The 27,508-nt window shown below is 45.4% G+C and overlaps 1 protein-coding gene across 1 annotated transcript; it reads left to right on the forward strand.

Annotated features, from left to right (window-relative positions):
* The first annotated feature begins 698 nt into the window (after nt 1-698).
* On the forward strand, nt 699-27,026 carry LOC100457779 (cytochrome P450 2B6). Its single transcript, XM_002829256.6, is given in 10 exon segments — nt 699-869; nt 12,409-12,571; nt 12,705-12,854; nt 15,257-15,417; nt 17,593-17,728; nt 17,731-17,768; nt 18,383-18,524; nt 22,008-22,195; nt 22,385-22,526; nt 26,716-27,026. Coding segments are annotated over 10 exon segments (1,473 nt in total). The 3' UTR covers nt 26,898-27,026.
* The last annotated feature ends 482 nt before the right edge of the window (nt 27,027-27,508 follow it).

Genomic DNA, 27,508 nt, shown 5'->3' on the forward strand with positions numbered 1-27,508 from the left:
CCAGGCTGGTCTGGAACTCCTGATCTCAAGTGATCTGCCCACCTTAGCTTCCCAATGTGCTGGGATTACAGGTGTGAGCCACTGCACCCAGCCAGCCTCCCAATTTTGAACATACACTACCACCACCTCCACAACACACAAATGTAAATGCACTTTCATATATGAAACTGTATAAATACAAGGAAGCTCCACACGTGCAAGGATATACACATAAGCACCCCCAGATTCAACCACAGAAACACACTCCTGCACATTTGCATAAATGCAAACACTCTTTTACATATAAAAATCATATAAGCACATACACGGATGCAAGCAGGCTTGGACAAATGCATGGAAGCATAAACAAACAGACAAAGCTAAGTAAAAAAGTGTGCATGCTCACCTATGCTTACAAAAATACACATATTCATACACAAACACCCACATGTTCACATGCTCAGGTGGACTTTGATATCTCTACCACTGTATCCCTGCCAACATCTAGAGAGTGGATAAGGGATAGGCATCAGGTCACTGGGTTGCCTAAGCAGGAAGTCTGGGTTCCCTAACACCTTTTTCTAAGCTAATGCTCCTTGATGATAATGAGAAAGGAGGTGGGGAATGGATGAAGTTTCATAACTGAGAGAAGAGGCAGGTTCAGGATAAAAGGCCCAGTTAGAGGCTGCAGTGGGGTGCAGGGCAGTCAGACTGGAACCATGGAGCTCAGCGTCCTCCTCTTCCTTGCACTCCTCACAGGCCTCTTGCTACTCCTGGTTCAGCGCCACCCTAACACCCATGGCCACCTCCCACCAGGGCCCCGCCCTCTGCCCCTTTTGGGGAACCTTCTGCAGATGGACAGAAGAGGCCTACTCAAATCCTTTCTGAGGGTAAGGCACAGATGAATGGGGTCTGAGGGTGGGCTGCTTCTTGCCTCTGTACTTGGGGATCCTTCACCAAACAGAATGAGGCAGACTTCCAGAGTCAGAGGTGGCACAGGGATGGTTGGTGAGTACAGAGCATAGTGAAGCATGATGGGTGGTAGTATTAGGAGAAAAACATCAGTCAAATTAAATTTAGCAGAGTTTATTTGAGCAAAGAAGTGACTTATGAATTGGACAACTCCCTAAACCAGGAGAGACACCACATGGCAGTATGGGCAAGCAATATTCACAGGCAGAAAAAGGAGGTGACATACAGAAACAGCCTGGTTGGCCACAGATCACAGCTTGCCTTACTTGGTCACAATCTGAGGAGCTAGCAGCCTGTGTGGACTGAAAGCCCAGCTGCTCTGATTAGCAAACACTTGGCTACTTGTCACAAGAATATATTCATCTGGGCCAGGTGCAGTGGCTCATGCCTGTAATCCCAGCACTTTGGGAAGCTGAGGCGGTGGATCACCTGAGGTCGGGAGTTTGAGACCAGCCTGGCCAACAGGGGGAAACTGGGTCTCTATTAAAAATACAAAAATTAGCTGGGCATGGTGGTGTGTGCCTGTAATCGCAGCTACCCAGGAGGCTGAGGCAGGAGAATCACTTGAATCCAGGAGGCAAAGGTTGCAGTGAGCAGAGATGGTGCCACTGCACTCCAGCTTGGGCATCAGAGCAAGAGTCTGTCTCAAAAAAAAAAAAGAATATACTCCCTCCCAAGTTAGGTTGCAGTTCACTCTATGCAGAGATAACTTTATGTCAAATTTAATTTAATTAAACAATTCTTCCCTTTTGGTCAGCCTCAAAATTTTGAGATTGACCAAAACCTTGGGCATCAGCATTACTTCTGTCACCATCATAATGGACTTGTTTGCTCTCAGTATGGAATTCACAATGGACAACATCAAAGTAGTTGAGTGATTCTTTTTTTTCTTCATGTTTTTGTTATTCATACTGTAATGAAGCCATTGGATGTACAAAGAATGGCTGCATATGAGCATTTAAGACTCTCTTTTTTTTTTTTTTGAGACAGGGTCTCACTCTGTCACCCAGGCTGGAGTGCTGTGGCATGATCATGTCTCACTACAGCCTTGACCTCCCAAGGCTCAGGTGATCCTCCTCAGCCCCCCAAGTAGCTGGAACTATAGGTGCATGCCACCATGCCCAGCTACTTTTTGTATTTTTTGTAGAGACATGGTTTTACCATGTTGCCCAGACTGGTCTCAAACTCCTGGGCTCAAGCAATCCACCTGCCTCAGCCTCCCAAAGTGCTAGGATTACAGGTGAGCCATTGCACCCGGCCAAGACTCTTGAGAAAATACAACACATCAGGGAGACTGTTATGATGGCTCTCAGGAGGGTAATACAAAGGAAATGAAGTCTGTACCTTACCAGGAGTCTCCATGAACCAAACTGATCAAAATCGAATAATTCAAAGCTCAGGCAATAAAGATAGTTCAATAGTATTAGAGTCCAATTGGTCATATACTTTGTTCAGAGCACGATGGTGATTAAGGACCAGAGCTTGCTATAAAATAACTTGATTTAAAGAGGCATTCATTTTTGTAGTTGGCCTGGTAACACATGTCATAGTGCCTTGGAGACCCACTAGAAGAAACATTAAGAGTAGAAAACCTTGTGATAGGCTTGCTGTATTAGTCCATTCTCACACTGTTATAAAGAAATACTTGAGACTGGGTAATTTATAAAGAAAAGGGATGTAACTGACTCACAGTTCCACATGGCTGGGGAGGCCCCAGGAAACTTACAATCATGGCAGAAGGTGAAGGAGAAGCAAATACCTTCTTCACAAGGTGGCAGGAGAGAGAGAGAGCAAAGGGGGAAGAGCCTCTTATAAAACCATCAGCTCTTGTGAAAACTCACTCACTATCACAAGAACAGCATGGCGGAAACTGCCCCCAGGATCCAATTACCTCCTAGCAGGTCCTTCCCTCCACATCTGGGGATTACAATTCAAGATGGGATTTGGGTGAGGACACAGAACCAAACCATATCACTTGCCATCACCATTCAGGATGCTTGCAAATCAAGTGTTACCTGCACCCGTAAACACGTATCTTCTTTTTCCCCTGAGAAATTTCCTTAGTGTATTTGGCGGCAGTGTCTAGAGAAACAGCATTGTCAGCCACATTTTAAATTAAGTTATATGTACTAGTAAATTCACGGGAAAGATAAGAACAATATTTGGTTTTGTTCAGCACCATACACAAGCCTCCAAGATGGGCAAAGAGGAGATCTAAAACTGCGTGATGTTCCATTAAGCGTTTTTGTTTAATACAAATGTTCTCATCCTCCTTTTGGAGAGTGGCTTCTACCCATCTGAACTCCTTGGAGGTTCAATTGGCTACATAATCCAAGATGTCCCTTAATGTATAAATTAGCCTCAGATTCCATACGACTGTCACCCCAATACCACCAAGAGTTAGCACCCAGGGACTCCATTGGAACATTTTCTCAGCAGAAACCAACTTATCTTCATCGACTTTGAGGTTGACAGTAATTTCAGTTATTGACTGTTTTGGCTTTTAACTATGGGAGGTATTAGGGAAATCTCAGGGAAAAAATTTGGAAAGCAGCAGTGAGCTAGGCCAAATAGCAAGTTATGGGCCAGTGAGGAGAAAGAACAGAGTAAGCAAACTTCAGCAGACCCAAGGTAGGCACTTGTGGGGTTGGAAAAGAAGGTCACCTACTGGCATTAGAGCAGAGGTCAGTTAAATATGTTTACACATAAGTCTGCACAGCTCTTGAACAAGGTGGGAAGCTCACTTTTTTTTGTGGTCTCTTTCTATCATGCTGCAAGGGTGCATAGCCACATTTAGTTGGAAAGAGACTTTACTGTATTTACTTATTTATTTATTTAATTATTTTTTATAGTGCTGGGGTCTTGTTATGTTGACCTGGCTGGTCTCGAACTCCCGGCCTCAAGCGATCCTCCCATCTAAATCTCCCAAAGTGCTGGGATTACAAGCATGAGCCACCATGCCTGGCCACTTTACCATATTTAATTCAGTAACATTACACATGCAATTACCCATACCCACATACGTAGTCCCCAAGTCCTGCATACGGGATGCCTGGAAGCACAATATGCCTTTTGCAGCCATCATTCAGATACATTTTCTATATTTGGTAGAGATTATAATATTAGGTAGTTAATAGAATGTTATTATATACTGTTATTGTATTATATTAACTAATAACTAGTTATTAGTTAATAGTATGTTATTACATACTGTTATTATATTAACTAACTAATAACATAATCACTATCAAATATTTCCAGTGAGTGCAAAAAAGCAAGTGGCAATTGATGTCTAGAATATCAAGATATAGCTTTCCACTCCTCCTTTGGGGTTTCAGGGTGATTCCCATTGGGAACACAAAGAGGCATTGGCACCAGTGAAATTATTTCCTGATTTTGGGGAACTGGCTCACAAACTCAACAATTGCTTATTTTTTTTTTCCTAGGGTATAAGCCTTTGCTAAAGCCATTCACAGATTATAGTGCTATGGATTTTCTTGTAAGGAAAGGGAAAGAGTTAGGACAGCAAGAAAAAGGGAAGAAAGGATAAAAGATAATGCTTCATGATGGAAGAGAAATCTTGATCCACAATCTAGGAAAAGCTGTCCACATATAGGATGCCAAATCCTTCTTGGGAAAAACTTTCCTGGTCAGCTTTGCCTTAAGGTCTCAACAGACATACAGTTCTAGGAGTCTAGAAGGACCCTTTTCAATTGAGAGATGTGGATCCAAGATCCCAGACCCTGAAGTTTTGCTACAGAGAAGAACTTGGCATTGTCCTTTGCAATGGAGTACAAGGACAGTCTTAGAAGAACTTGGTATGGTTACTTCCAATGGAGTTCAAGGACGGTTTCTCTGGTGTCATTTCCAAAGGACCCAACCTCTAAATTATAGATAGTGAAAGGTCTGATTGTCATCAACTGATGGGTCATCAATGACTCCTTTTACCTGGTGAAAACGTGCTTTGGCATAATGTATTAAAGCCTTGCATTATTGAGTCATATCAGAGTTTATAAGAGTGGGAGATACATGAGATTCTATTATCAGGGCATAGGCCTTCTATTACTATTTTACAAGGGATCTATCTATGTCTTTCCAATAGGAGTGGATCTGATTGCTGTCAATCAATAATACCTTTGACCAAGGGACTCCAATCAATTCAGCATGCTTTGCCTAATGCCTTTTGTTTGTAATACTGTTGAGGGACAATCAAAGACTGGAGAGACAAAAAACGGTTCAGGAGAGTTTATTAAATTAAGGTGACCACTGGCTCAGCCAGAAATATGTCCAGAAAGTCTGAGCCCTGAACAAAGGGCTTTTCCTACTTTTAAACATCTTAAGGCGGGAACTACATGAGGTGGGAAGCAAGTTACAGAAGGGAGAAACAAAGCAGTTAAATAACATTTCTTACATCTTGAGAAAGACATGTCTTGCAACTTAAACTTATCAGTCTTATGACCCTGCAGCCATGCAGGAACTCACTGGGCCTGTAATAAACTTTAAGGAATGTGGAGTTGGGAAGAAGAGATAAGGTCTACTGTCCACAGAGAGAAGACAGGTTGTTAATTTCTCTTTTAACTTGAGTGTAAGGTGGGGGTCACACTTTGCAGCAACTTTAAATGGATTTTAAAATTTCTATTACTACTACTATTAGGTTATAGTTGATTTCATTAATTCCTTCTTCAATACCTTATTTAACTATTTTACCACTTCTCTAGTGAAGAAAGTACCTCTACCACTGGAGAGTTCTCCAGGAATGCCAAGTAAGGAAATACATTTTCTAATAACATTTTAGCTACTGTTATGGCATTGATCTTTGTGCATAAAAAAGCTTTAATACAACCAGAAAACATGCAATGAAGCTGGCAGTTGAATTAACTCCATCTTCAAGTGTTCAAATGATCTACCAAGTGCCAGAAATATATCACCTGTGGTCTTTGGTTTTTGTTGTCTTCCTAGAATTATAGATTTGATAAATCAAATATTAGTTATAAACCATTAGAACAGTCACCTCATCAATATTTTTTCATAATTTGGATCATTTTATCTCTTCTTTGATGAGTCATGGAATACAGAGCTTTTAGTAATGGAAATTTTAAGAACTCAGGAAGGACCAGGCGGCCATCCAGTGTCTCCATGAGTGCATGCTTCACACTGGAATTACAGCCTCTTAAATACAAATTTTAATACCAATTTATGCTTCTCCAATTCAGGTACATAACACTGGTTTATCAAATAGGTTATCATAGGTAATTTGATGGTGCCATTGCACTCCAGCCTGGATGACAGATTGAGACCCTGTCTCTGAATTGGAACTGCATGGGGGCACTGTCCTTGGAGGGGTGAGTGGGCATGCAGAGGTGTCTGGGTATGAGCTGCAAGTGTAGAATTTCACTCTTCTCTGCCATCCTCTGTTACATCCTTGGGTACCTGCCTGCCACTGAAAGAATGAGGTAAAAGAGGTGGTGGCACAAATCAAATAGATTTTGCTGTGCCAACAAGAGAGAGCAGACTAGCCCATGTCAGTGCCAGGAGAGTGGAAGAGAGAGGGAGAGCAGGAAAGAAGTCTGGGTAGGGAGTGCTTATCAACAGTATACATAATGCCCTATACCGGCGACTGCCACTTGCTAAGTATTTACCTGGATTATCAATGCTTACCATGCATGATTTTATGTTTAATTATCTACTTATTATTAGTAATCAGTCAACCCATTTTCCAATGGGAGAATTAGAATACTGACAATACCTTCCCCTTCCCCCTCTCATGTTGACCGTACTCCTGAATCTTAGGCTTGTTATCCTTTTGCTATTAATAGAGTTTTTTTTATTGCTGATCAATGGTCTTTTTACTGATAGAGTAAATATGCATATATACAGAGTATATATGCCAATACTACTATGAATTTTAAAATTATTTGCTTAGACAGAATACATGGACATAGAAATGATGAATGTGATAATTGTCATACATATATATTTATCTTAGACACTTAGTCAAAACGTGGTTTTTGGTTATTAGTTAAACACTGTCACTTTACCTGGAAGATACAAAGTAATTGGGTCATAGACTCTCAAATTATGGAACAATTAGATTTTTCAGGGGAATGACATGGAGGGAGCCAAGGAGTCTCATGATTAGGTAAGATGTTGTTTGGGTGGCTCACGACCCCACTGGGCAACACTCAAAGACGTGGTGGCTTATGCCTGTAATCCCAACACTTTGGGAGGCTGAGGTGGGAGGATCGCTTGAAGCCAGGAGTTCGAAACCAGACTGGGCAAACCAAACAAGACCCTGTCTCCACAAAATTTTAAAAAAATTTAGCCAGACATGGTGGCATGTGCCTGTAGTCCCAGCTACTTGGGAGACTGAGGCAGGAGGATCACATGAGCCCCGCAGTTTGAGGTTGCAGTGAGCTATGATCACATCACTGCACTCCAGCCTGGGCAGCAGAGCAAGACCCTATCTCTTAAAAAAAATCATCTGCAATGTGAGGAGTGACAACATTTAGGAAAGTGTGTATAGGTTTAAATTCTGGTCAAAGACATCCTACACAATTCACTGAACTTTAAGGGTTTTTTCTAAACTCTGCAGACAATATCTGGGCACCAATCATGCCTCTATTAACAGAATTTGCTGCTCCCTGTAGCTCTTGGTATCTCACTGCCCCTTTTCTTTATGAGAGCTGGCATGGTCATTGAATATCCCAATCCTTTACAAATTCTGAAACAAGCAAAACTGTCAATGAATTTCATATTTGCCTAAAATGAGTTTTCGAAAGGATCTTTGTGGCTATCTTGTTAGTTCATAGAAAGTGGAGGCTTGTCAGGAATGATATTGAATTTTTTCATTTTAATTGTTTTAGAGACAGGGTCTCAGTCTGTTACTCAGGCTGGAGTGCTATGGCACAGTCATAGCTCACTGCAGCCTTGAACTCCTAGGCTCAGGAGATTCTCCCGCCTTAGCCTCCAGAGTAGCTGGAACTACAGGTGTGAACCACCGTGCCACACTATTTATTTTTATTTTTGTAGAGACGTGTTTGGGGGAGGGTCTCACTATATTGCCTAGGCTGGTCTTGAACTCCTGGCCTCAAGCAATCCTCCTGCCTCAACCTCCCAAAGCATTGGGATAAGTTTTGAATAGATGTGTTTGACCCTCTTCCCTTCTTTATTGCAGCAAAGATTTCCATTTTCTCACAGGGAGGACTTGGGGTAAATAGTTTGTTTTGTTGTTGTTGTTTGAGGATGTGGGTGGGTCATCTTGGTTAATGTCAGTGCAAGAACAGTGTCCGTTCCTCATTATTGGGGTTCCTTAGCTATCCAGGCAGGCAGCAGCTCCCTTGAGAAGACTTCCTGACCCCCAGGTCCCCACCATAGGCTCTCATACACCAGCTGCCCCTCCTTACTGAGCCTATGTCCTTGACAATGCTGCATTTGCTTGTGATCCTGTGGCTGAGCTCTCCCTCACACTTCCAGACAAGGAAGGCCTGTGAGGACTCACCACAGAGCTGAACATAGTGCCTGGTACACAATAGGCATTTAGTAAATATGTGTACAGAAACAAATGAAGGAGTCAGTGAGTGAAAGCTCCAAGCCTGACTCAGCAGAACTGGCAGTCGGCCAGGGCCTGCAAAGTGCTACCAGTCCCCCAGTAGGGGGTCGCAGATCTAAGGATCCCTCCCCACCAAATAGAGTTGCATCACATAGATGAAGGTCTCAAGTGCCTATTGTTTTCTTTTCATCATTTTCCATGTGTCACGAGAGTATCATGCTATCATGTGAATCAATGGACTTAGTTTTCCCACTAGAGTAATGTGTCTGGGAATTATCTGTGTTGTCATGGGGATTTTCTAGGTGTCATTTACAACTACCTGTGGACAAGGTGAGGTGCTACCCTCATCTTAGAAGTAGGGATGGTGGCCAGGCACAGTGACTCACGCCTGTAATCTCAGCACTTTAGGAGGCTGAGGCGGGCGGATCAACTGAGGTCAGGAGTTCGAGACCAGCCTAACCAACATGGAGAAACCCCATCTGTATTAAAAAAACACAAAACTAGCTGGTGTGGTGGCACATGTCTGTAATCCCAGCCACTCGGGAGGCTGAGGCAGGAGAATTGCTTGAACACAGGAGGCGGAGATTGCCCTGAGCCGAGATTGCACCATTGCACTCCATCCTGGTCAACAAGAGTGAAATTCTGTCTCAAAAAACAACAACAACACACCAACAACAATAACAAAAAAAACAGTAGGGATGGAGATGCTCAGCCTGGGGAAAGCACTTGTCCAGTGGCACACAACTAGGAAAAGGGGAAGCTGAGCTCCAGCAGGAGGTCTGTCTCCAAAGCCCTCCTAGACTAAAGCTGCTTAACAATTTGTGGATTATGAAATCCTCTGAGAGTTTGATTAAAGCTGTGGCCCCCTCTTTTCCAAATAGGCACATACATGTTTGCATAAAGTTGTGAGGCTTCACAGACTCCCTAAAACTCTTTCATAAACCTTCCAAGGATCCTCTAGGTATTCATGACCGTCTATGATGATTGCATCTCTTGGGGGTGGGAGAAAGAGGGAGGGCATGAGCAAGTGTGTGTCAGGGCTGAGGAAAGTGGTGCTGTTGCTTCTCCATTTCCCAATAAGCTTCCAGATTCCTTTTGGAGTCAGAGGGATGCAGGCTCATGTCTCAGATTCAATTATTATGCATTGAGTCACAGTTTTCTCTTCTGTCAATTAAGATAATGGCAATGAGAATGTGTGCCCTTAAGGTGGTTGTGAGGATTAAATGGGATATTGCATAGAGCTAGTATATAATAAGTGCTCATTAAATGACAACTACCTTGATCCACTCATTCATTTATTCATGAATCCAATAACAATTCATTGGACACTTTCTATGTACCAGGAAATATTCTAGGAATTGATGATGTGGCATCTTGGACAAGACACACGAGGCCACTGTGCTTATGGACATTCCATTGGCAGAGACAGATGAGCAAAAAATAAACAGACAAGGAAATATTAGGTGGAGAAGAGCTACGATTAAACTAAAGCAGGGGAATATTTCAGACAGTGATGAGAACTATGTTAGATTGAGTGGTTAGGGGAAGACTGTCTTGTTTTTTTTCTGAGCAGGGACAATGAAAGATTCAGGTGGAAGGCACTAGAAGGAGGCAGGGGTGGCTGCAAGAATCCTGAAACAGGAAAAATCTCAGAGAACAACATGGAGGAGTGAGTGGGAGAAGTCAGAGCGGTAATAGGGCCACGTCATGTAGGACCATGTGAACCATCAGTGGAGACTTCAGATCTTACTCTCAGCAAAGTGGGAGCATTGGAGGCCTTGGTGAGCATATGGATATTAATTATTTTACATTTTAGTGGGGCTACCTTGGCTTCTGGGGCAGTGAAACAATTGTTAAGTGGAGTAAGCATGTAATCCAGAAGTCCAGTGAAGGAGTTTTGCAGAGATCAATGCAGGGCATTTGTAAGTAAACTTAACAAATTTTATGACTTTTATGTCAAGTTTTTATTGAAGTTGAACATCACTGTAAAAAGCACACAGCTCAATGAATTTTCACAAACTGAACATACTCATGTAATTGACATGCAGGCCAAGTAGCAAGAGTCCCCCAAAAAACCACACCCCATCCTTTTCTAGTCACTATCCACCTACCATCTTGATCATGGGTTGATTTTATCTGTGTTTGAACCTTTTTTTTTTCTTTTTTGTGAGATGGAGTCTTGCTCTGTCACCCAGGCTGGAGTGCAGCAGCGTGATCTCGGCTCACTGCAACCTCCACTTCCCCAGGCTCAAGCAATTCTCTTGTCTCAACCTCCCGAGTAGCTGGGACTACAGGTGAGGGCCACCACGCCAGACTAATTTTTGTATTTTTAGTAGAGACGGGGTTTCGCCATGTTGGTCAGGCTGGACTGAAACTCCTGACCTCGTGATCAGCCCGTCTCAGCCTCCCAAAGTGCTGGGATTACAGATGTGAGTCACTGTGCCCGGCCCTGTGTTTGAACTTCATACACATAAAATTATGATGCATGGACTCTTTTGTGTCTAGTTGCTTCCACTCAATATTATGCCTGTGAGTTTCAGCCACGTTATCCTGTGTAGCTGTAGTTTGTTCTTTTTCGTTGCTGTATAGTATTCTATTGTGTGAACCCTCACTGTTTCTCTATATCTATGTTGATGAGTATTTTATTAAGAAAGCTTCTGTGAATATTTGTTCATTTTTTGGTGAACACACATACACATTTTTGCTGGGCATGTACCTGGGAGTGAAGTGGATGGTTTCCTGGGTATCCATTTGTTCAGCTTCAGGAAATACTGCCCAGCAGTTCCCCAAGTGGCTGCACAGTAATCCCACCTTATCCACTGGAGATATGTTCTGAGACCCCCAGTGGATGCCTGAAACCCCAAATAATGCTGAGCCCTATATATACTCTTTTTTTCCTATACAATCACATTATACAGGGAGGGTGGTATATGCAGTGCAGACGTGGTGGACAAAGGGATGATTCATGTCCTGGGTGGGACAGAGTGGATGGTGAGAGACATCATCATCCTACTTAGAATGGTGCACAACTTAAAACTTACAAATTGCTTATTTCTGGAATTTTACATTTAATATTTTCAGACTGTGGTTAGTTGCAGGTAACTGAAACTGCAAAAAGCGAAACCAGGCCAGGCACAGTGTCTCACACCCGTAATCTCAACACTTTGGGAGGCTGCGGTGGGTGGATCACGAGGTCAGGAGATCGAGACCATCCTGGCTAACGTGGTGAAACCCCGTCTCTACTAAAAATACAAAAAATTAGCCGGGCGTAGTGGTGGGGCACCTGTAGTCCCAGCTACTCGGAAGGCTGAGGCAGGAGAATGGCATGAACCCAGGAGGCGGAGCTTGCAGTGAGCCGAGATTGCACCACTACACTCCAGCCTGGGTAACAGACCGAGACTCTGTCTCAAAAAAAAGCAAAGCCACAGATCATAAGAAGTATGGGGTGGGTGTGATATTCGTAGTATTTTATCAACCATCTCTACTGTTTAGGGCAGCAGCCAATTAGAGCATCCCCTGGCTGGGCCACCGATTAACCTAAGCTTGTCCAACCCACCTTATTTTGTTGTTGTTGTTCTGTTTTGTTTTGTTTTGTTTCAGTCTTTCAGCAGCCTGAAGCCATGGTTTTCAGTTTTTGTCTCTAGTAATACACAGAAAAGAAGGATGAGGAAGGGGTCTTACTGGCCCAATCAGAAACAGAAACTAAGAACCCATGACTGTATTCTCTCCCTTGGACACTGTTAACCATTAACCCTTACTTGCTGGGTCCTGGCAGGGGGAAGGGCAGCCTGGGGAGGCGGATGTTGGGGAGGGGCTAATTACCAATCTGGTATGTAAGTATTTTGATAGTTTTACAACGGAGGTGTATGCTGACTAACAGCCACCCCTGGTGTGGATGTGATTGGCAGTTCCGAGAGAAATATGGGGACGTCTTCACGGTACACCTGGGACCGAGGCCCGTGGTCATGCTGTGTGGAGTAGAGGCCATACGGGAGGCCCTGGTGGACAAGGCTGAGGCCTTCTCTGGCCGGGGAAAAATCGCCATCATGGACCCAGTCTACCAGGGATATGGTGAGGGCCTCAGAGGCACTGGGAGGGGGCGGGTAGGGGGTGCATCAGAGAAGGGAGGATATGGGGGAAAGAAGGACTCAGAGCCTTCTTCCAACTTCCTCTGCAACCAACCCACACCTCCCCTGCACCCCAGGTGTGATCTTTGCCAATGGAAACCGCTGGAAGGTGCTTCGGCGATTCTCTGTGACCACCATGAGGGACTTCGGGATGGGAAAGCAGAGTGTGGAGGAGCGGATTCAGGAGGAGGCTCAGTGTCTGATAGAGGAGCTTCAGAAATCCAAGGGTGAGTCCTGGGGGATGAGTAGGAAAGAAAGGCAATGAAACACTGAGAGATGCAGGCACGGGAATAGAAAGGCAGAGAGGTATACATGGGCAGAGACAGAGACACGAAACCAGAGACGTGATCCGACAGAGGTATAGGGACAGAGAGGGAGAGAGACAGGGGAATAGAGAGGGACAGGGATTGGCAGGAGAGAAACAAACAGAACCAGGGAAAGAGAGAGATGCCAGGTGTATAACGTCCAAGAGTTACTCAAAGAAGCTGGATGCGATGACTCTCACCTGTAATCCCAGTACTTTGGGAAGCAAATAGCCTGGGCAACATAATGAGATCCTGTCTCTACACAATATGAAAAGAAATGAGCCAGGCATGGTGGTGTGTGCCTGTAGTCCCAGCTACTCAGGAGGCTAAGGTGGGACTACAGGATCACTTGAGCCCAGGAGGTTGAGGCTGCAGAGAGCTGTGATTGTACCACTGCATTCCAGCCTGGACAACAGAGCAAGATCCTGTCTCAGACAAACAAACAAACCCTCAAAGACATACATTTTCATGGATCAATTGTGTCTATTGAAGGCAAAATCAGAAGTTATGTAAAAGAAAGCAAAGAGAGAAAAGAAAAAACTACAGACATTTAACAAATAATGACCTGTGTTTTCCTTGCCCTGTGTGAAGTGCTGATGAGCTGGCAGTGAGTAGACAGGCCAGGTGGGGTGTTCTGCCCGGGTGCAGCTAGAGGGGTCATCAAAGAAGCACTAGGTTGTTTTTGAGTTCTCCATAACTTGCTGTCTGTGGGACAGGTAGGTGACGGGTCTCTGGCTAGCACCTCCATCTCATTCATGCCAGGTGTTTACCATCTCTCTTATCAAAATTTCTCAAGAGACTCTGCGACGTAAATGCAGAGGCTGTGTGGGGAGGTAGAAACACAGGAGCTATAGGGAAACAGGGACAAGAAGACTGAAGAGAAGGACAGGAAGAAACAGAGTGACACAGGCAGGAGGAAAGAGACAGATGGAGGGACCAAAACAAAGAGATATATAGACTGGGCATGGGGCTCATGCATGTAATCCCAGCATTTTGGGAGGTTGAGGCTGGTGGAACACTTGAGTTCAGGAGTTCAAGACCAGCCTGGCCAACCTGGTGAAACCCTGTCTCTGCTAAACATACAAAAACTAGCCAGGCATGGTGGCACGTGCCTGTAATCCCAGCTACTCAGGAGGCTGAGACTGGAGAATTGATTGAGCCTGGGAAATGGAGGTTGCCATGAGCTGAGATCATGCCACTGCACTCCAGCCTGGGTGACAGAGTGAGACTGTGTCTCAAAAAAAGAGAGAGAGAAATATACACACAGAGAGACAGAAAGAAACAAAGGCAAAGAGAAATTGAGGCAGAGAAAATTAGAGAGACAGACAGACAAGGCTCAGGAAAAGGTCTGCAGAGGAATGAGAGAAGACAGGCAAGTGAGACCCAGAGAGAGGCTGCACTAACCTGATGTTCTTGGGAGCTCACAGACCACCCTCCCTCCAGCTGGGGCCAGTGCTGAGCCTGGTGTATACAGGTATCACTTAACAAGTGCAGAATAATGCCCGGATGACTGGAGAGCCCTAGATGTGGAAAGAAGAGATTAAGGGGGAGTAATAGGTAGGGGTAGAAAGATGGTTTTTTATTTGTTTTAAATTAGGGATGGGGTCTCACTCTGTACACAGGCTGGAGTCCAGTGGCATGATCATAGCTCACTGCAGCCTCAAACTACTGGGCCCAAGTGATCCTTCCACTTCAGCCTCCTGGACTCCTTCAACTGGGACTACAGGCATGTGCCACCATGTCTGGCTACATTTTTAATTTTTTGTAGAGGGAGGTTCTCCTTATGTTGCCCAGGCTGGTCTTGAATTCCTGATCCTTTTGCCTCAGGCTCCCAAAGTGCTGGGATTAGAGGTATGAGCCACTGTGCCCACCCAGGGCTTTTTAATTTATACAAGCAATTGATTAAACACCCACTCTGCCCAGCCCCTATCCCTGGGATTTAACTGTATTTGCTCCCAGAGTCAGAGGTGGGGTCTGAGAGGAGGTGCAGAGTGAGAACCGGCTTCATGGACTCGATAGCTGGGTTGCCCGGGTCTAAATCCTGGCCTCAGTAATGAGTAGCTGTGCAACTTTGGTCAAATTACTCAACCTCTCTGTCTGCCCATCTATAAATTGCAGCTAATAATCGAATTGCATCTGCCTCACATTGTTGTAGTGAGAGGTCAGTGGAATTATGTGTGAAGTGCTGGTACATAATTAGCTGTTATGGTTATTCTTATGTTTACCATTACTGAGTGATGGCAGACAATCACACAGAGATGGGTGACAGCCTGATGTTCCCCAGGCCCTTCAGTCTGTGTCCTTGACCTGCTGCTTCTTCCTAGGAGCCCTCATGGACCCCACCTTCCTCTTCCATTCCATTACTGCCAACATCATCTGCTCCATCGTCTTTGGAAAACGCTTCCACTACCAAGATCAAGAGTTCCTGAAGATGCTGAACTTGTTCTGCCAGAGTTTCTCACTCATCAGCTCTATATCCAGCCAGGTCCAGGAGAGGGAGAAGGAGGGGGGGGTGGGGGTGAGGTGAACATCCAGGGCACATGAGAAAAGGATGACCTGTCTTGGGGGCTCAGAAATGCAGCTTATCCCTGGAAGAAAGGCAGAGACCACGTGGAGTCAGGGACATGGAGATCTGGAGGGAGGGGAGACGGTGAGACAGGGATAGAGACAGTGAGAGAGAGAATGCGGCATGATGGGGAGGCAGAAATAGAGTCAGAGAGAGACTGAGAGAAGGAAGATGAGTAAAAACAAGACAAAGAAAGGCAGAGATCAAGAGATCCTGAGAGACAGAGTTGATGAGAATGAGTGTGAAAGAGAGGGAAAGAGAGAATAAATCAGGCTTTGGGCTTATCTCTGCTCTTCTGCTCCTGGATGTCATTTTTGGTTTTTTTTTTTGAGATGGAGTCTCGCTTTCTCAGCCAGGCTGGGGTGGAGTGGTGCCATCTCGGTTTACTGCAACCTCCGTTTCCTGGGTTCAAGTGATTCTCCTGCCTCAGCCTCCCGAGTAGCTGGGACTGCAGGCATGTGCCACCACATCTGGCTAAGATTTTTTTTTTTTTTTGAGATGGAATCTTGCTCTGTTGCCCAGGCTGGAGTGCAGTGGTGCAATCTCGGCTCACTGCAACCTCCACCTCCCTGGTTCAAGCAATTCCCCTGCCTCAGCCTCCTGAGTAGCTGGGATTACAGGCACCTGCCACCATGCCCAGCTAATTTTTGTGTGTTTTTAGTAGAGACGGGGTTTTGCTATGTTGGCTAGGTTGGTCTCCAACTCCTGAACTCAAGTGATCTGCTCCCCTCGGCCTCTCAAAGTGCTGGAATTACAGGCATGAGCCACCATGCCCAGCCTACTCCTGGTTCTTCTGTATCCTTGCTTCTCTGTCTTTGGTAAAGCTCCTCACCTGAAGAAATTCAAGGATACAAGACAATAAGGAACAGCATTTCTTCATTTTCTCCCATTGCTCCTTCTCCCTCTGTTAAAAAAAAAAAAAAACAAAAAACAACTTTCCACAGATTATAAAGGTAATCTTCTTCTCTTTTAAAACAAAATAATAAAATTTATCCTTATTGATTAACCTGGAAATGTGCCTATTACATATTAAATTTAAGAATATCAAGCTGCAGAACAGTATGCATAGCTGTAGGTTTTTTTTTTTTTTTTTTTTGGGGGCGGGGGCAGTATCTTGCTCTGTCACCCAGGCTGGAGTGCAGTGGAGTGATCTCAACTCACTGCCATCTCCACCTCCCAGGTTCAAGCGATTCTTGTGGCTCAGCCTCCCAGTTAGCTGGGACTATAGGTGAGTGCCACCACACCCAGCTAATTTTTTGTATTTTTAGTAGAGATAGGGTTTCACCATGTCGGCCAGGCTGGTCAACATAGCTACAGCTCTTAAGCAGGGGTGTATGTTGGATTCACATGTGGGGTTGTCACAGTTATGGATTTTCAGGACCCTACTTTCCGGGCGGACTGATCTGGAAAGTCTGGGATGGGGCCCAAGGTAAGTACTTGTAACAAGCCCGACCAATAATTCTAATGTTCTCCTCCCACTGAGAACCACAGAGAAAAGTCCGGAAGGAGACCCACCAGACAGTTAACAATGGTTATCTCTAGAAAGAGAGATTAAGAAGGAATTTTACATCTCACTATATACGTTTGTATTTTTGCAATTATTTGCAATAAATTAGGCATTCCATTCTTCATCAAGGTAATAGAGATATCCTCCAAAATACATAGTCCTAAAGTATCAGCAGGCTTATCTTGTGTAAGAATCATTTTATTAATGTCTGACACAGCAAAGGAGATGAGGGGAGGTGAGAGGAGGGAGAGAAAAGTATGAGAAAGACAAATAAACAGGCTGAGGTAGACAATGAGTGACACAGAAAGGAAGTGAGACAGAGACAAAGAGAGATAGAAAGGAGGAAGGCAGGCAGTTGGGGCAGAGGCCAAGAAAAAGACAGAACTATGAGGGAGGAAGATGCAGGAAGAGGTAAATGTGAGAATTACAGGTCATAGGAGACATAGAGTCAGTGAGTGAGGGATTCAGAGACAGAGGAGAGTGGGGAAGGGAGCTCCCATGGAGGGACTGGGGCTCAGGAGGTGCCCTCTCCCTGTGACCTGCTAGCTCAGCCCTAGGCAAACCTCACCACCCCTTTTTTCTTGCAGCTGTTTGAGCTCTTCTCTGGCTTCTTGAAATACTTTCCTGGGGCACACAGGCAACTCTACAAAAACCTGCAGGAAATCAATGCTTACATTGGCCACAGTGTGGAGAAGCACCGTGAAACCCTGGACCCCAGCGCCCCCAGGACCTCATTGACACCTACCTGCTCCACATGGAAAAAGTGGGGTCTGGAAGAGGGAAAAGGGAGAGGAGGAGAGGGAGGGCAAGATGGAGAGGTGAGAAGAGGGAGGGAAAAGGGGAAGGGAAGGGGAAGATGGGGAGGGAAGAACAAAGATTAGGGAGGGAATAGTGAAAAGGAGGAGAGTAGATGAGGAAGGAAAGAAAGATGAGGTGAAAGGAAGGAGAAAATAGGGAGGAGGAACGGAGATGGAGAGAGAGGGGAGGTGGGAAGTGGGTGGGGGGAGAGAGGGAGAGAGAGAGAGAGAGAGAGAGAGAGAAGACTGGCTGAGGAAGGAATTCGGGGCAAGGGACAAAAATACAGCAACAGGAGAAAAGACTCACAGAGGTAGAAAGAGACTGGGAGACAAAAAGAGAGAAACATATCAAAAAGATGTGGAGAGAGAGATAGAAACAGAGCCAGGCAGAGTAAAAAGAGGCTGAGAGAGATGAGTTAGAGATATGCAGCTGGATATGTAGAGGACAGAGAAAAGCAAATTCGGCCAGATAGTGTCAAAGACCTTTAGGCAAATGGAGGGCAGCCAGGGACACAGGCGTGTGCACAGCAAGGCTATAACCTCTCCTGACCCTTACCTCCCCTCCCTACTGTGGACGCAGGAGAAATCCAACCCACACAGTGAATTCAGCCACCAGAACCTCATCATCAACACGCTCTCACTCTTCTTTGCTGGCACTGAGACCACCAGCACCACTCTCTGCTACGGCTTCCTGCTCATGCTCAAATACCCTCATGTCGCAGGTGGGCCAGGGACAACCAGTCAAAGGGGTCTTCTGGGCTGCAGAAATGGGGCTATGAGTACCACCTGGATGAGAGAGGGGATGCTGGCTTCCTATTCCGGGATCACTGTAGGCTCTGGACTAGCTTCCAACCAAGCCAGTTCTGTTGGTGGATGCATGGATGCATGAAGAATCTGTCCATGTGTTCTCCCACTGTTTTCTTCCATCACTCAAGGATTTTTTTTTTTTTTTTTTGAGACAGAATCTTTCTCTGTCACCCAGGCTGGAGTACAGTGGCGCGATCTCGGCTCACTGCAAGCTCCACTTCCAGGTTTCATGCCATTCTCCTGCCTTAGCTTCCCGAGTAGCTGGGACTGCAGGTGCCCACCACCACACCGGGCTATTTTTTTGTATTTTTAGTAGAGATGGGGTTTCACCATGTTAGCCAGGATGGTCTCGATCTCCTGACCTCGTGATGTACAAATTTAGGGGGTACATATGCAGTTTTGTTACATGCATAGGTTTTGTAGTGGTCAAGTTTGGGCTGTTAGGGTATTTATCACCCGAACAGTGTACATTGTACCCATTAAGTAATTTCTTATCATTCACCTCCCCTTTCTGCTCCCTCACTCTTCTTAGTCTTCACTGTCTATTGTTCCTCTCTCTGTTTCCATGTGTACACATTTTGTAGCACTCACTTATGGGTGAGAACATGCAATATTTGACTTTCTGTGCCATCACTTAAAAATTGATCCGTTCATCCACTTATCTTTTCTTTTTTTTTTTTTTTTTACTTCTTTAACATTTTTTAATATCCCAGGAGGATAAATCCCAATATTATAATTATGTATGGATGGTGGTATTGTTACAGAAGGTAGCTAATCAGACACGAGCAGGGCAGGAGAGGGCCTCTCCACCAGGAATGTCAGGCGACCATCAGATGATGGTCAGGTGGCCATTAAACTGCCTTTCTAAAACAATAATTGGTCGCAGCTGGCACCAGGGAAAGGCAGTCTCCCAACAGATAGAAAAAACCCTGAAACTGATGATCGGCAGCTTCTCGGTAACATCTCCAGCTCAAGTATGCACACTAAGAAGCAAAATGGCAGAATTTAACTTGTGTATGACCTTCCTCTAGGAACACTGGACTGGTAAAGGAAAAACTGCCTCATGTAAGCATGTGTGCTCCCAGACGGGGCGGCCGGGCAGAGGCGCTCCTCACATCCCAGACCGGGTGGCCGGGTAGAGGCGCTCCTCACTTCCCAGATGGGGCGGCCGGGCAGAGGCGCTCCTCACTTCCTCCCAGACGGGGTGGTGGCCGGGCAGAGGCGCTTCTCATCTCCTAGGGGGTGGCCGGGCAGAGGTGCTCCTCACTTCCTCCCAGACGGGGTGGCGGCCGGGCAGAGGCACTCCTCACCTCCCAGGTGGGGCAGCCGGGCAGAGGCGCACCTCACTTTCCAGACGGAGCGGCCAGGTAGAGGCGCTCCTCACTTCCCAGACAGGGCGGCCGGGCAGAGGCGCTCCTCACTTCCTCCCAGACGGGGTGGCCGGGCAGAGGTGCTCCTCACCTCTCAGATGGGGCGACCTGGCAGAGGAGCTCCTCACTTCCCAGATGATGGGCAGCCAGGCAGAGACGCTCCTCACTTCCTAGACGGGGTGGCGGAGGGGCAGAGGCTGTAATCTTAGCACTTTAGGAGGCCAAGGCAGGCCGCTGGGCTTTGGAGGTTGTAGCCAGCCGAGATCAGGCCACTGCACTCCAGCCTGAGCAACATTGAGCATTGAGTGAGCGAGACTCTGTCTGCAATCCCAGCACCTCTGGAGGCCGAGGCGGGCAGATCACTGGAGGCCAGGAGCTGGAGACCAGCCCGGTCAACACGGCGAAACCCCGTCTCCACCAAAAACACAGAAACCAGTCAGGCATGGGGGTGTGTGCCTGCAATCCCAGGCACTCAGCAGGGCGAGGCAGGAGAATCACAGGAGCCCGAGGCAGGGAGGCTGCAGCGAGCAGAGATCACGGCAGTACGGTCCAGCTTTGGCAACAGAGGGAGACCGAAAAAAGAAGGAGAGGGAGACCGAAGAAAGGGGAGAGGGGGAGGGGGAGGGGGAGGCCTTTTTCTTTCTCTATCCACTTATCTTTTCATCTATTCATTGTTTAATTTATTAATTAAAGAATGTATACTCACTGATTCTTTAATTTATGATTCATCCAAGGACATATACTGTCATTGATTTATTTGGATTACTTGATCCACAAGTTGATCCTTTGAAACAGTGATATGTTCATGGACTGTCATTGATTCATTGGCTCATTCATTCATTCATTCATGCATTCATCCATCCTTCTGTGAACTAGGTTTCACCCTTATCCTTCCATCAGTCAATCTTTCAATTCACCCTTAATCCATCCATGCTTTCCTTCATTTATCCCAATAATTCACTCATTTATTCACCTCTGATCTATTTATCATTCAATCCAGCCATTCATTTATTCCTTTATTTACTCATACTTCACTAATTTACTTATTCACTTGTTCTTCCATAAATCTAGCCATTCATGTGATTATTCATTAATTGGGTTCATTGATTTCTTTGTCTATGGACCATTCTTTAGTGATTAATTAATCAGTCAATCCATCTATTCATTGGTAAGTAAATATATACATCCATTTATTGGTTTCTTCATTTATTCATCAATCTTTCCTTCCATGAATTGATCTATTGATTGATTGATTGATGTTTTTATCCAGTTGTTCATGGATTCATCTATGTTCTATTACACTGTTATGTACCTGAGGACGAAGAATAATGTCTCACCTATAATATATACACAATAAATATTAGTTTATTTTCTACTCATCTTAGAGAGGGTGTTTTGATTTGTAGCCTGGAGTTCTTAATCTGAAATACCATGCAAAATCATGGTGTGTGTGTGCATGTGTGTGTGTGTACCTGTGCATATGGGAAGAGGATCCATAATATTCATTAGATTTCAAGCAGTGAGAATTCTTGTTGCTTCCTCCCTCCTCTCCTCACCCCACGCTGATTGCTTTGAGGAGTATCAAGGATCTAAGCCTTTACTATAGGCTTTTAATTGGTCAATAGAAAGTAGTGTCCCTGCTGAAAGTTATATTTAAAAAAATTTTTTTTTCCTTCTTTTTTCTTTTTTTTAATTTTGAGATGGAATTTTGCTCTGTCACCCAGGCTGGAGTGCAGTGGCATGATCTCAGCTCACTGCAACTTCCACCTCCGGGGTTCAAGCGGTTCTCCTGCCTCAGCCTCCTGAGTAGCTAGGACTACAGGCTCACACCACCACACCCAGCTAATTTTTTGTATTTTTAGTAGAGATGGGATTTTGTCATGTTGGCCAGGTTCATCTTGAACTCCTGACCTCAAGCAATCTGCCTGCCTCAGTCTCCCAAAATACTGGGATTACAGGTGTGAGCCACCATGCCTGGCCTGAAATCCCTCTTTAAAATGAGATTCATTCATCTTCTTTTCTGTGCAGAGAGAGTCTACAAGGAGATTGAACAGGTGGTTGGCCCACATCACCCTCCAGTGCTTGATGACCGAGCCAAAATGCCATACACAGAGGCAGTCATCCATGAGATTCAGAGATTTGCCGACCTTCTCCCCATGGGTGTGCCCCACATTGTCACCCAACACACCAGCTTCCGAGGGTACATCATCCCCAAGGTAAGACTGGTTGCACCCCCACATCCCTTCTGTGTGGGCATCCTGGATTCTCTTAATCCCCAAACTCAACCTTTTGTTGGCTTCTCAATTGAGTCCCCTTGTTTTTATTTTTTCTTTTTCTTTTTTGTGGGGTGTGTGGAGGGTGGGCAGGGAATGGCAATATCTTTTGATCTTGTGATCCTCCCTCAGGACACGGAAGTATTTCTCATCCTGAGCACTGCTCTCCGTGACCCACACTACTTTGAAAAACCAGACGCCTTCAATCCTGACCACTTTCTGGATGCCAATGGGGCACTGAAAAAGAATGAAGCTTTTATCCCCTTCTCCTTAGGTAAGCTGGACCCACAATTTCTTTCCCAGACACTAGAGGGCAGGTCCTATCCTCAACTTGAGAAAAAAAATGACAGGTCCTTGTTTATTGAGCACTTAATATATTCCAATTGCTTCACCTGCCTTATCCCATTCCATCTTCACTACAACCCCGTAAGGAGGCTTGAGAAAGAAGATTACATTCCCAAAGGCACATCTGCGTAAGCAGGACCTTGGGCAAGTATTTTAACATCTCTAAACCTCAGTGAATTCATTTTCTTAAAAAGAAAAAAATCTGTTGAGCACTACCCTAAGCCCAGTGCTGTACTGGGGGCTGAAGATAATGCATCAAACAAGTCACACAGAGACAGGGTTCCTGCCCCAGGAAATTTAAAGTCCAGCAGGGAAGATGGGCATTCATCAAATAATAATAAAATAATCATCTCATGAAATGAATGAATGCCTGCAACATGGTTAGGACTGCCTGGCACAAAGGACATGCTCACAAGGGCAATTACTATTATAATTAGACATAATTGTGATAAGTGCTCTAAAGGGAGCTTTGGGAGCACAAAATAGGAAATACCAGTTAATCTTGTGGTGAGTCAGTAAGGAAAAGCTTACCAGAGGAAATGGCTTCCAAGCCGAGATGTTCATGGGTGAGCATCAATCAATCATTGCAAAGTGTGTTCCAGGCAAAGGAAACAGCAAGGGCAAAGGCCAAAGGTGGAAACTTGATGGTACCATTGGGAACCTATAGGAAGTCCAGTGAGCCTTGGGTGTAGATTGCAGAAGGGAATAAGACAAAGAGCTCAGCTGGGCAGGACCTTGAAGGCTGTGGGAGGAGTTTGGATTTATGGTCTAGCACTGGGGAGGTGAAGAAGGTCTTGACGTGCTCTGACTTGTCCCATTTCTCATCCTCTACTCTTTGGCTGGTTAAGAGAAAAACTTTAGGCAAATTAAACTTAGCAGAGTCTATTTGAGCAAAGAAAAAATTCATGAATTGGGCAGCACACAGAACCAGGAAAGGTTCAGAGAGCTCCACCCAGCAATTTGGTCAGGCAGTATTTATCCACAGAGAAAGGAACTGAGGTACAGAAACAGCTTTATTGGTTACAGCTCTGTGTTTGCCTTATCTGAACATGTCTGGGCAGCTTGCAGCCTGTGATTGGCTGAAGCTTGGCTGCTCTGATTGTCCAAGATTACTTGTTACAAGAATATACTCTCAAGTTGCATTGCAGTTTGTTTACATGTTGAGTTACGTTACAGTTTGTTATGCAGGGAGGCCGCTTTAGGCCAAGTTTAATTTAATTTAACATGCACCATCCGTGAAAGGCCCCAGAAACAAATCCCCAGTCTTGAGTTTCATCAGTGACTTCAGTGATCCAGGGTCCTGGCCCAGCCCCTGGTTTTGTGCAGTACAGTGACTTCCTTTCACGTTTTATCTTCAATGACAGTTAGGAACACATGGGATGATGGCTTGAGGGTCAGTGTCTTCTCTCAATTTTGCTATCTTAAGTTTTTTTTTTTTTTTTTTTTTTTTTTTGAGACACAGTCTCGTTCTGTCACCCAGGCTGGAGCGCAGTGGTGTAATCTCAGCTCCCTGCAAGCTCCGCTTCCTGGGTTCACGCCATCCTCCTGCCTCAGCCTCCTGAGTAGCTGGGAGTACAGGCACCTGCCACCATGCCTGGCTAATTTTTTATGTTTTTTAGTAGAGACAGGGTTTCACCGTGTTAGCCAGGATGGTCTCGATCTCCTGACCTAGTGATCCACCCACCTCAGCCTCCCAAAGTGCTGGGATTACAGGCGTGAGCCACCTCGCCTGAGATGCTATCTTAAGGTTTTTTTTTTTTTTTTTCTTCAAACACAGTCTTGCTCTGTTGCCTTGGCTGGAGTGCAGTGTCATGATCTCAGCTCACTGCAACCTCTGCCTCCTAGGTTCAAGCAATTCTCCTGCCTCAGCCTCCCAAGTACCTGGGACTACAGGTGTGTACCACCATGCCTAGCTAATTTTTTGTATTTTTAGTAGAGATGGGGTTTCACCATGTTAGCCAGGATGGTCCTGATCTTCTGACCTGGTGAAATGCCCACCTCAGTCTCTCAAAGTGCTGGGATTACAGGCGTGAGCCATTGTGACAGACCTGCTCTTTTGTTTTAAGAGAGGCAGGGATGTAGGGAAATAAGGACAGAGACAGATAAGTAACAAAGATAATGAGATTGAGAAACATAGTTAGGGACAAAGAGGGAACACACTGAGAGATAGAGATGGGAGACAGTGGCAGAAGGACAGACAGCAGGTGAACATCAGGCAGTATACAGAGAGGAAGAGAGAGAGACACACACAGAGAGCCACATAAGGAGAAGAGGACGAGGAGGAATAAGAGGAGAGGGAGGAGGAAAAGGAAGGAGGAGGGGAGAAGGAAGGAGGGAAAGGAAGAAACAGAATAAGAGACAGGAAAAAGAGAGAGTGACATAAGAAGAGAGGAAGAAAGAATGAACGAGACAAATAAGGTATCTTTAGAGGGAGATGAAAAGAAAGAAGGAGAGAGAGAGAGATTGGGGAGAAGTCAGATTCAAATAGATGGAGATAGGAAGTTAAGCAAGATGGAAGAAAGCCAACAAAAGGAGAGGAAAAGAAGAAAAACTGTGTCTGACAGGTACAGACAGAGAAAAAGACAGGGGTAGGGCTGCCAGGGGCAGAAAGAAAGGTATTACCCAAGCCAAAAGGGTACTGCAGCCAAAGAAATTGGAAAGGTGTCCAAACAGACATCCCCAGAGATGGGGAGGGCATAATTGGAGGGAGATAACAAGCATCAGACTGTTGTGGAAAACGTTAGGTCACACAAAGAGTTACAGAAGAACCAGCCCAGAGACCTGCCTGTTTCTAAGCTCGTGTTGCCCAACTTCTGGATGTGCCAAAGGGACATGGACCCCTTTGCCAAACACCTCCATGTAGACACACTTGTCCAACAACTTGACAGACATAGGGAATGCCTGAAAACTCACACTTGACGTGGCCTTTCCAAGCTTTGCAGATTATGAAACACTGAAGTAAAGGGAAAGGCTCCCTTTGTCTCTGCCTCAGCTTTTTCCAGCTCCCTTTGTTCTCATTTTTCTCACAATCTGTGGTTTAGAACCTACTGGGGGTTCCTTGCACCTCTGAGAATCGGTGAAAGCCACAGACCCTCCCTGTCTCATATGCATCAGTCCCATTCACAATTTATGTACAATTTGGGTTTTTTACCCCCGAGCTCTTGAAGCCTGTGGATCTCAGGCTGAGACTAGAAGACAGCCTAGAGACACAGACACAGACACATGGCCAGAAACACATACCCCACACATAACCCCAGAAACAAACACAAGGCGATAATCAAACCTTAAGGCTCCTTAGCACAAGCCAAGTGCTATTCTAAGAATTTTTACAATTGTCTCCTTTAACCTCACAAGAGCCCTTTGAGAGAGGTGCCATTCTCCCCGTATGAGAAGTGAAGAACACTAAGAATGTTGTCATAAATGTGCTCACACTCACACATGTAGAAGTACACACACACACACACACAACCAGAAGTGGGTCATTATACCCTGTGGGGGTCACCAAGCCCTTTGGAACTGTAACAGAAGCTACAAACTCTCTACTAGAAAAATGAACATGGCGCCGGGCGTGGTGGCCCACACCTGTAATCCCAGCACTTTGGGAGGCCAAGGCGGGTGGATTACCTGAGGTCAGGAGTTCGAGACCTGCCTGGCCAACATAGTGAAACCCCATGTCTACTAAAAATACAAGAAATTAGCCAGGTGTGATGGCAGGTGCCTGTAATCCCAGCTACTTGGGAGGCTGAGGCACGAGAATCGTTTCAACACCCTGGGAGGCAGAGGTTGCAGTGAGCCGAGATGGCACCGCTGTGCTCCAGCCTGGGTGACCAAGAGAGATTCCATCTCAAAAAAAAAAAAAATAAAATAAAATAAATAAATAAAGAGATTGAGAGAGAGAGTGAGAGATAGAGAGAGAGAGAAATGAACATGGCACATCCACTCGAAGATTTGCACCTGGTTTCAGAGCAGCTTCCTAAAATCCACCCTGAATTGTAGGTTAAGGGCCAGTCTTATGCAAATCTCTTGCAGTGGACATACATGTCTGGGCTTAGGGACATGGCAGAGTGAAGTGTATGCACCTGCCCTGTGCCCACACTGGTGACCTTCTGTGTCCACAGGGAAGCGGATTTGTCTTGGTGAAGGCATTGCCCGTGCCGAATTATTCCTCTTCTTCACCACCATCCTCCAGAACTTCTCCGTGGCCAGCCCCGTGGCTCCTGAAGACATCGATCTGACACCCCAGGAGTGTGGTGTGGGCAAAATACCCCCAACATACCAGATCCGCTTCCTGCCCTGCTGAAGGGGCTGAGGGAAGGGGGTCAAAGGATTCCAGGGTCATTCAGTGTCCCCGACTCTGTAGACAATGGCTCTGACTCCCTCTAACTTCCTGCCTCTGAGAGACCTGCTGCAAGCCAGCTTCCTTCCCCTCCATGGCACCAGTTGTCTGAGGTCACATTGCAAGTGAGTGGAGGAGTGAGATTATTGAAAATTATAATATAAAAAATTATATATATACACACATATGTGTGTATATATGTGTATATATATATATGTTCTTTTTTTTTGAGACAGAGTCTCACACTGTTGCCCAGGCTGGAGTGCAGTGGCGTGATCTCAGCTCACTGCAACCTCCACCCCCAGGGTTCATGCAATTCTCCTGCCTCAGCCTTCCTAGTAGCTGGGATTACAGATGTGTGCTACCACGCCTGGCTAATTTTTGTATTTTTAGTAGAGACGGGGTTTCACCGTGTTGGCCAGGCTGGTCTGAAACTCCTGAACTCAAGTGATTCACCCGCCTTGGCCTCCCAAAGTGCTGGGATTACAGGTGTGAGTCACCGTGCCCAGCCATGTATATATATAATTTTAAAAATTAAGATGAAATTCACGTAAAATAAAATTAGCCATTTTAAA

This window comes from Pongo abelii, chromosome 20 (assembly GCF_028885655.2).
Source record: "Pongo abelii isolate AG06213 chromosome 20, NHGRI_mPonAbe1-v2.0_pri, whole genome shotgun sequence".
Taxonomy (NCBI): domain Eukaryota; kingdom Metazoa; phylum Chordata; class Mammalia; order Primates; family Hominidae; genus Pongo; species Pongo abelii.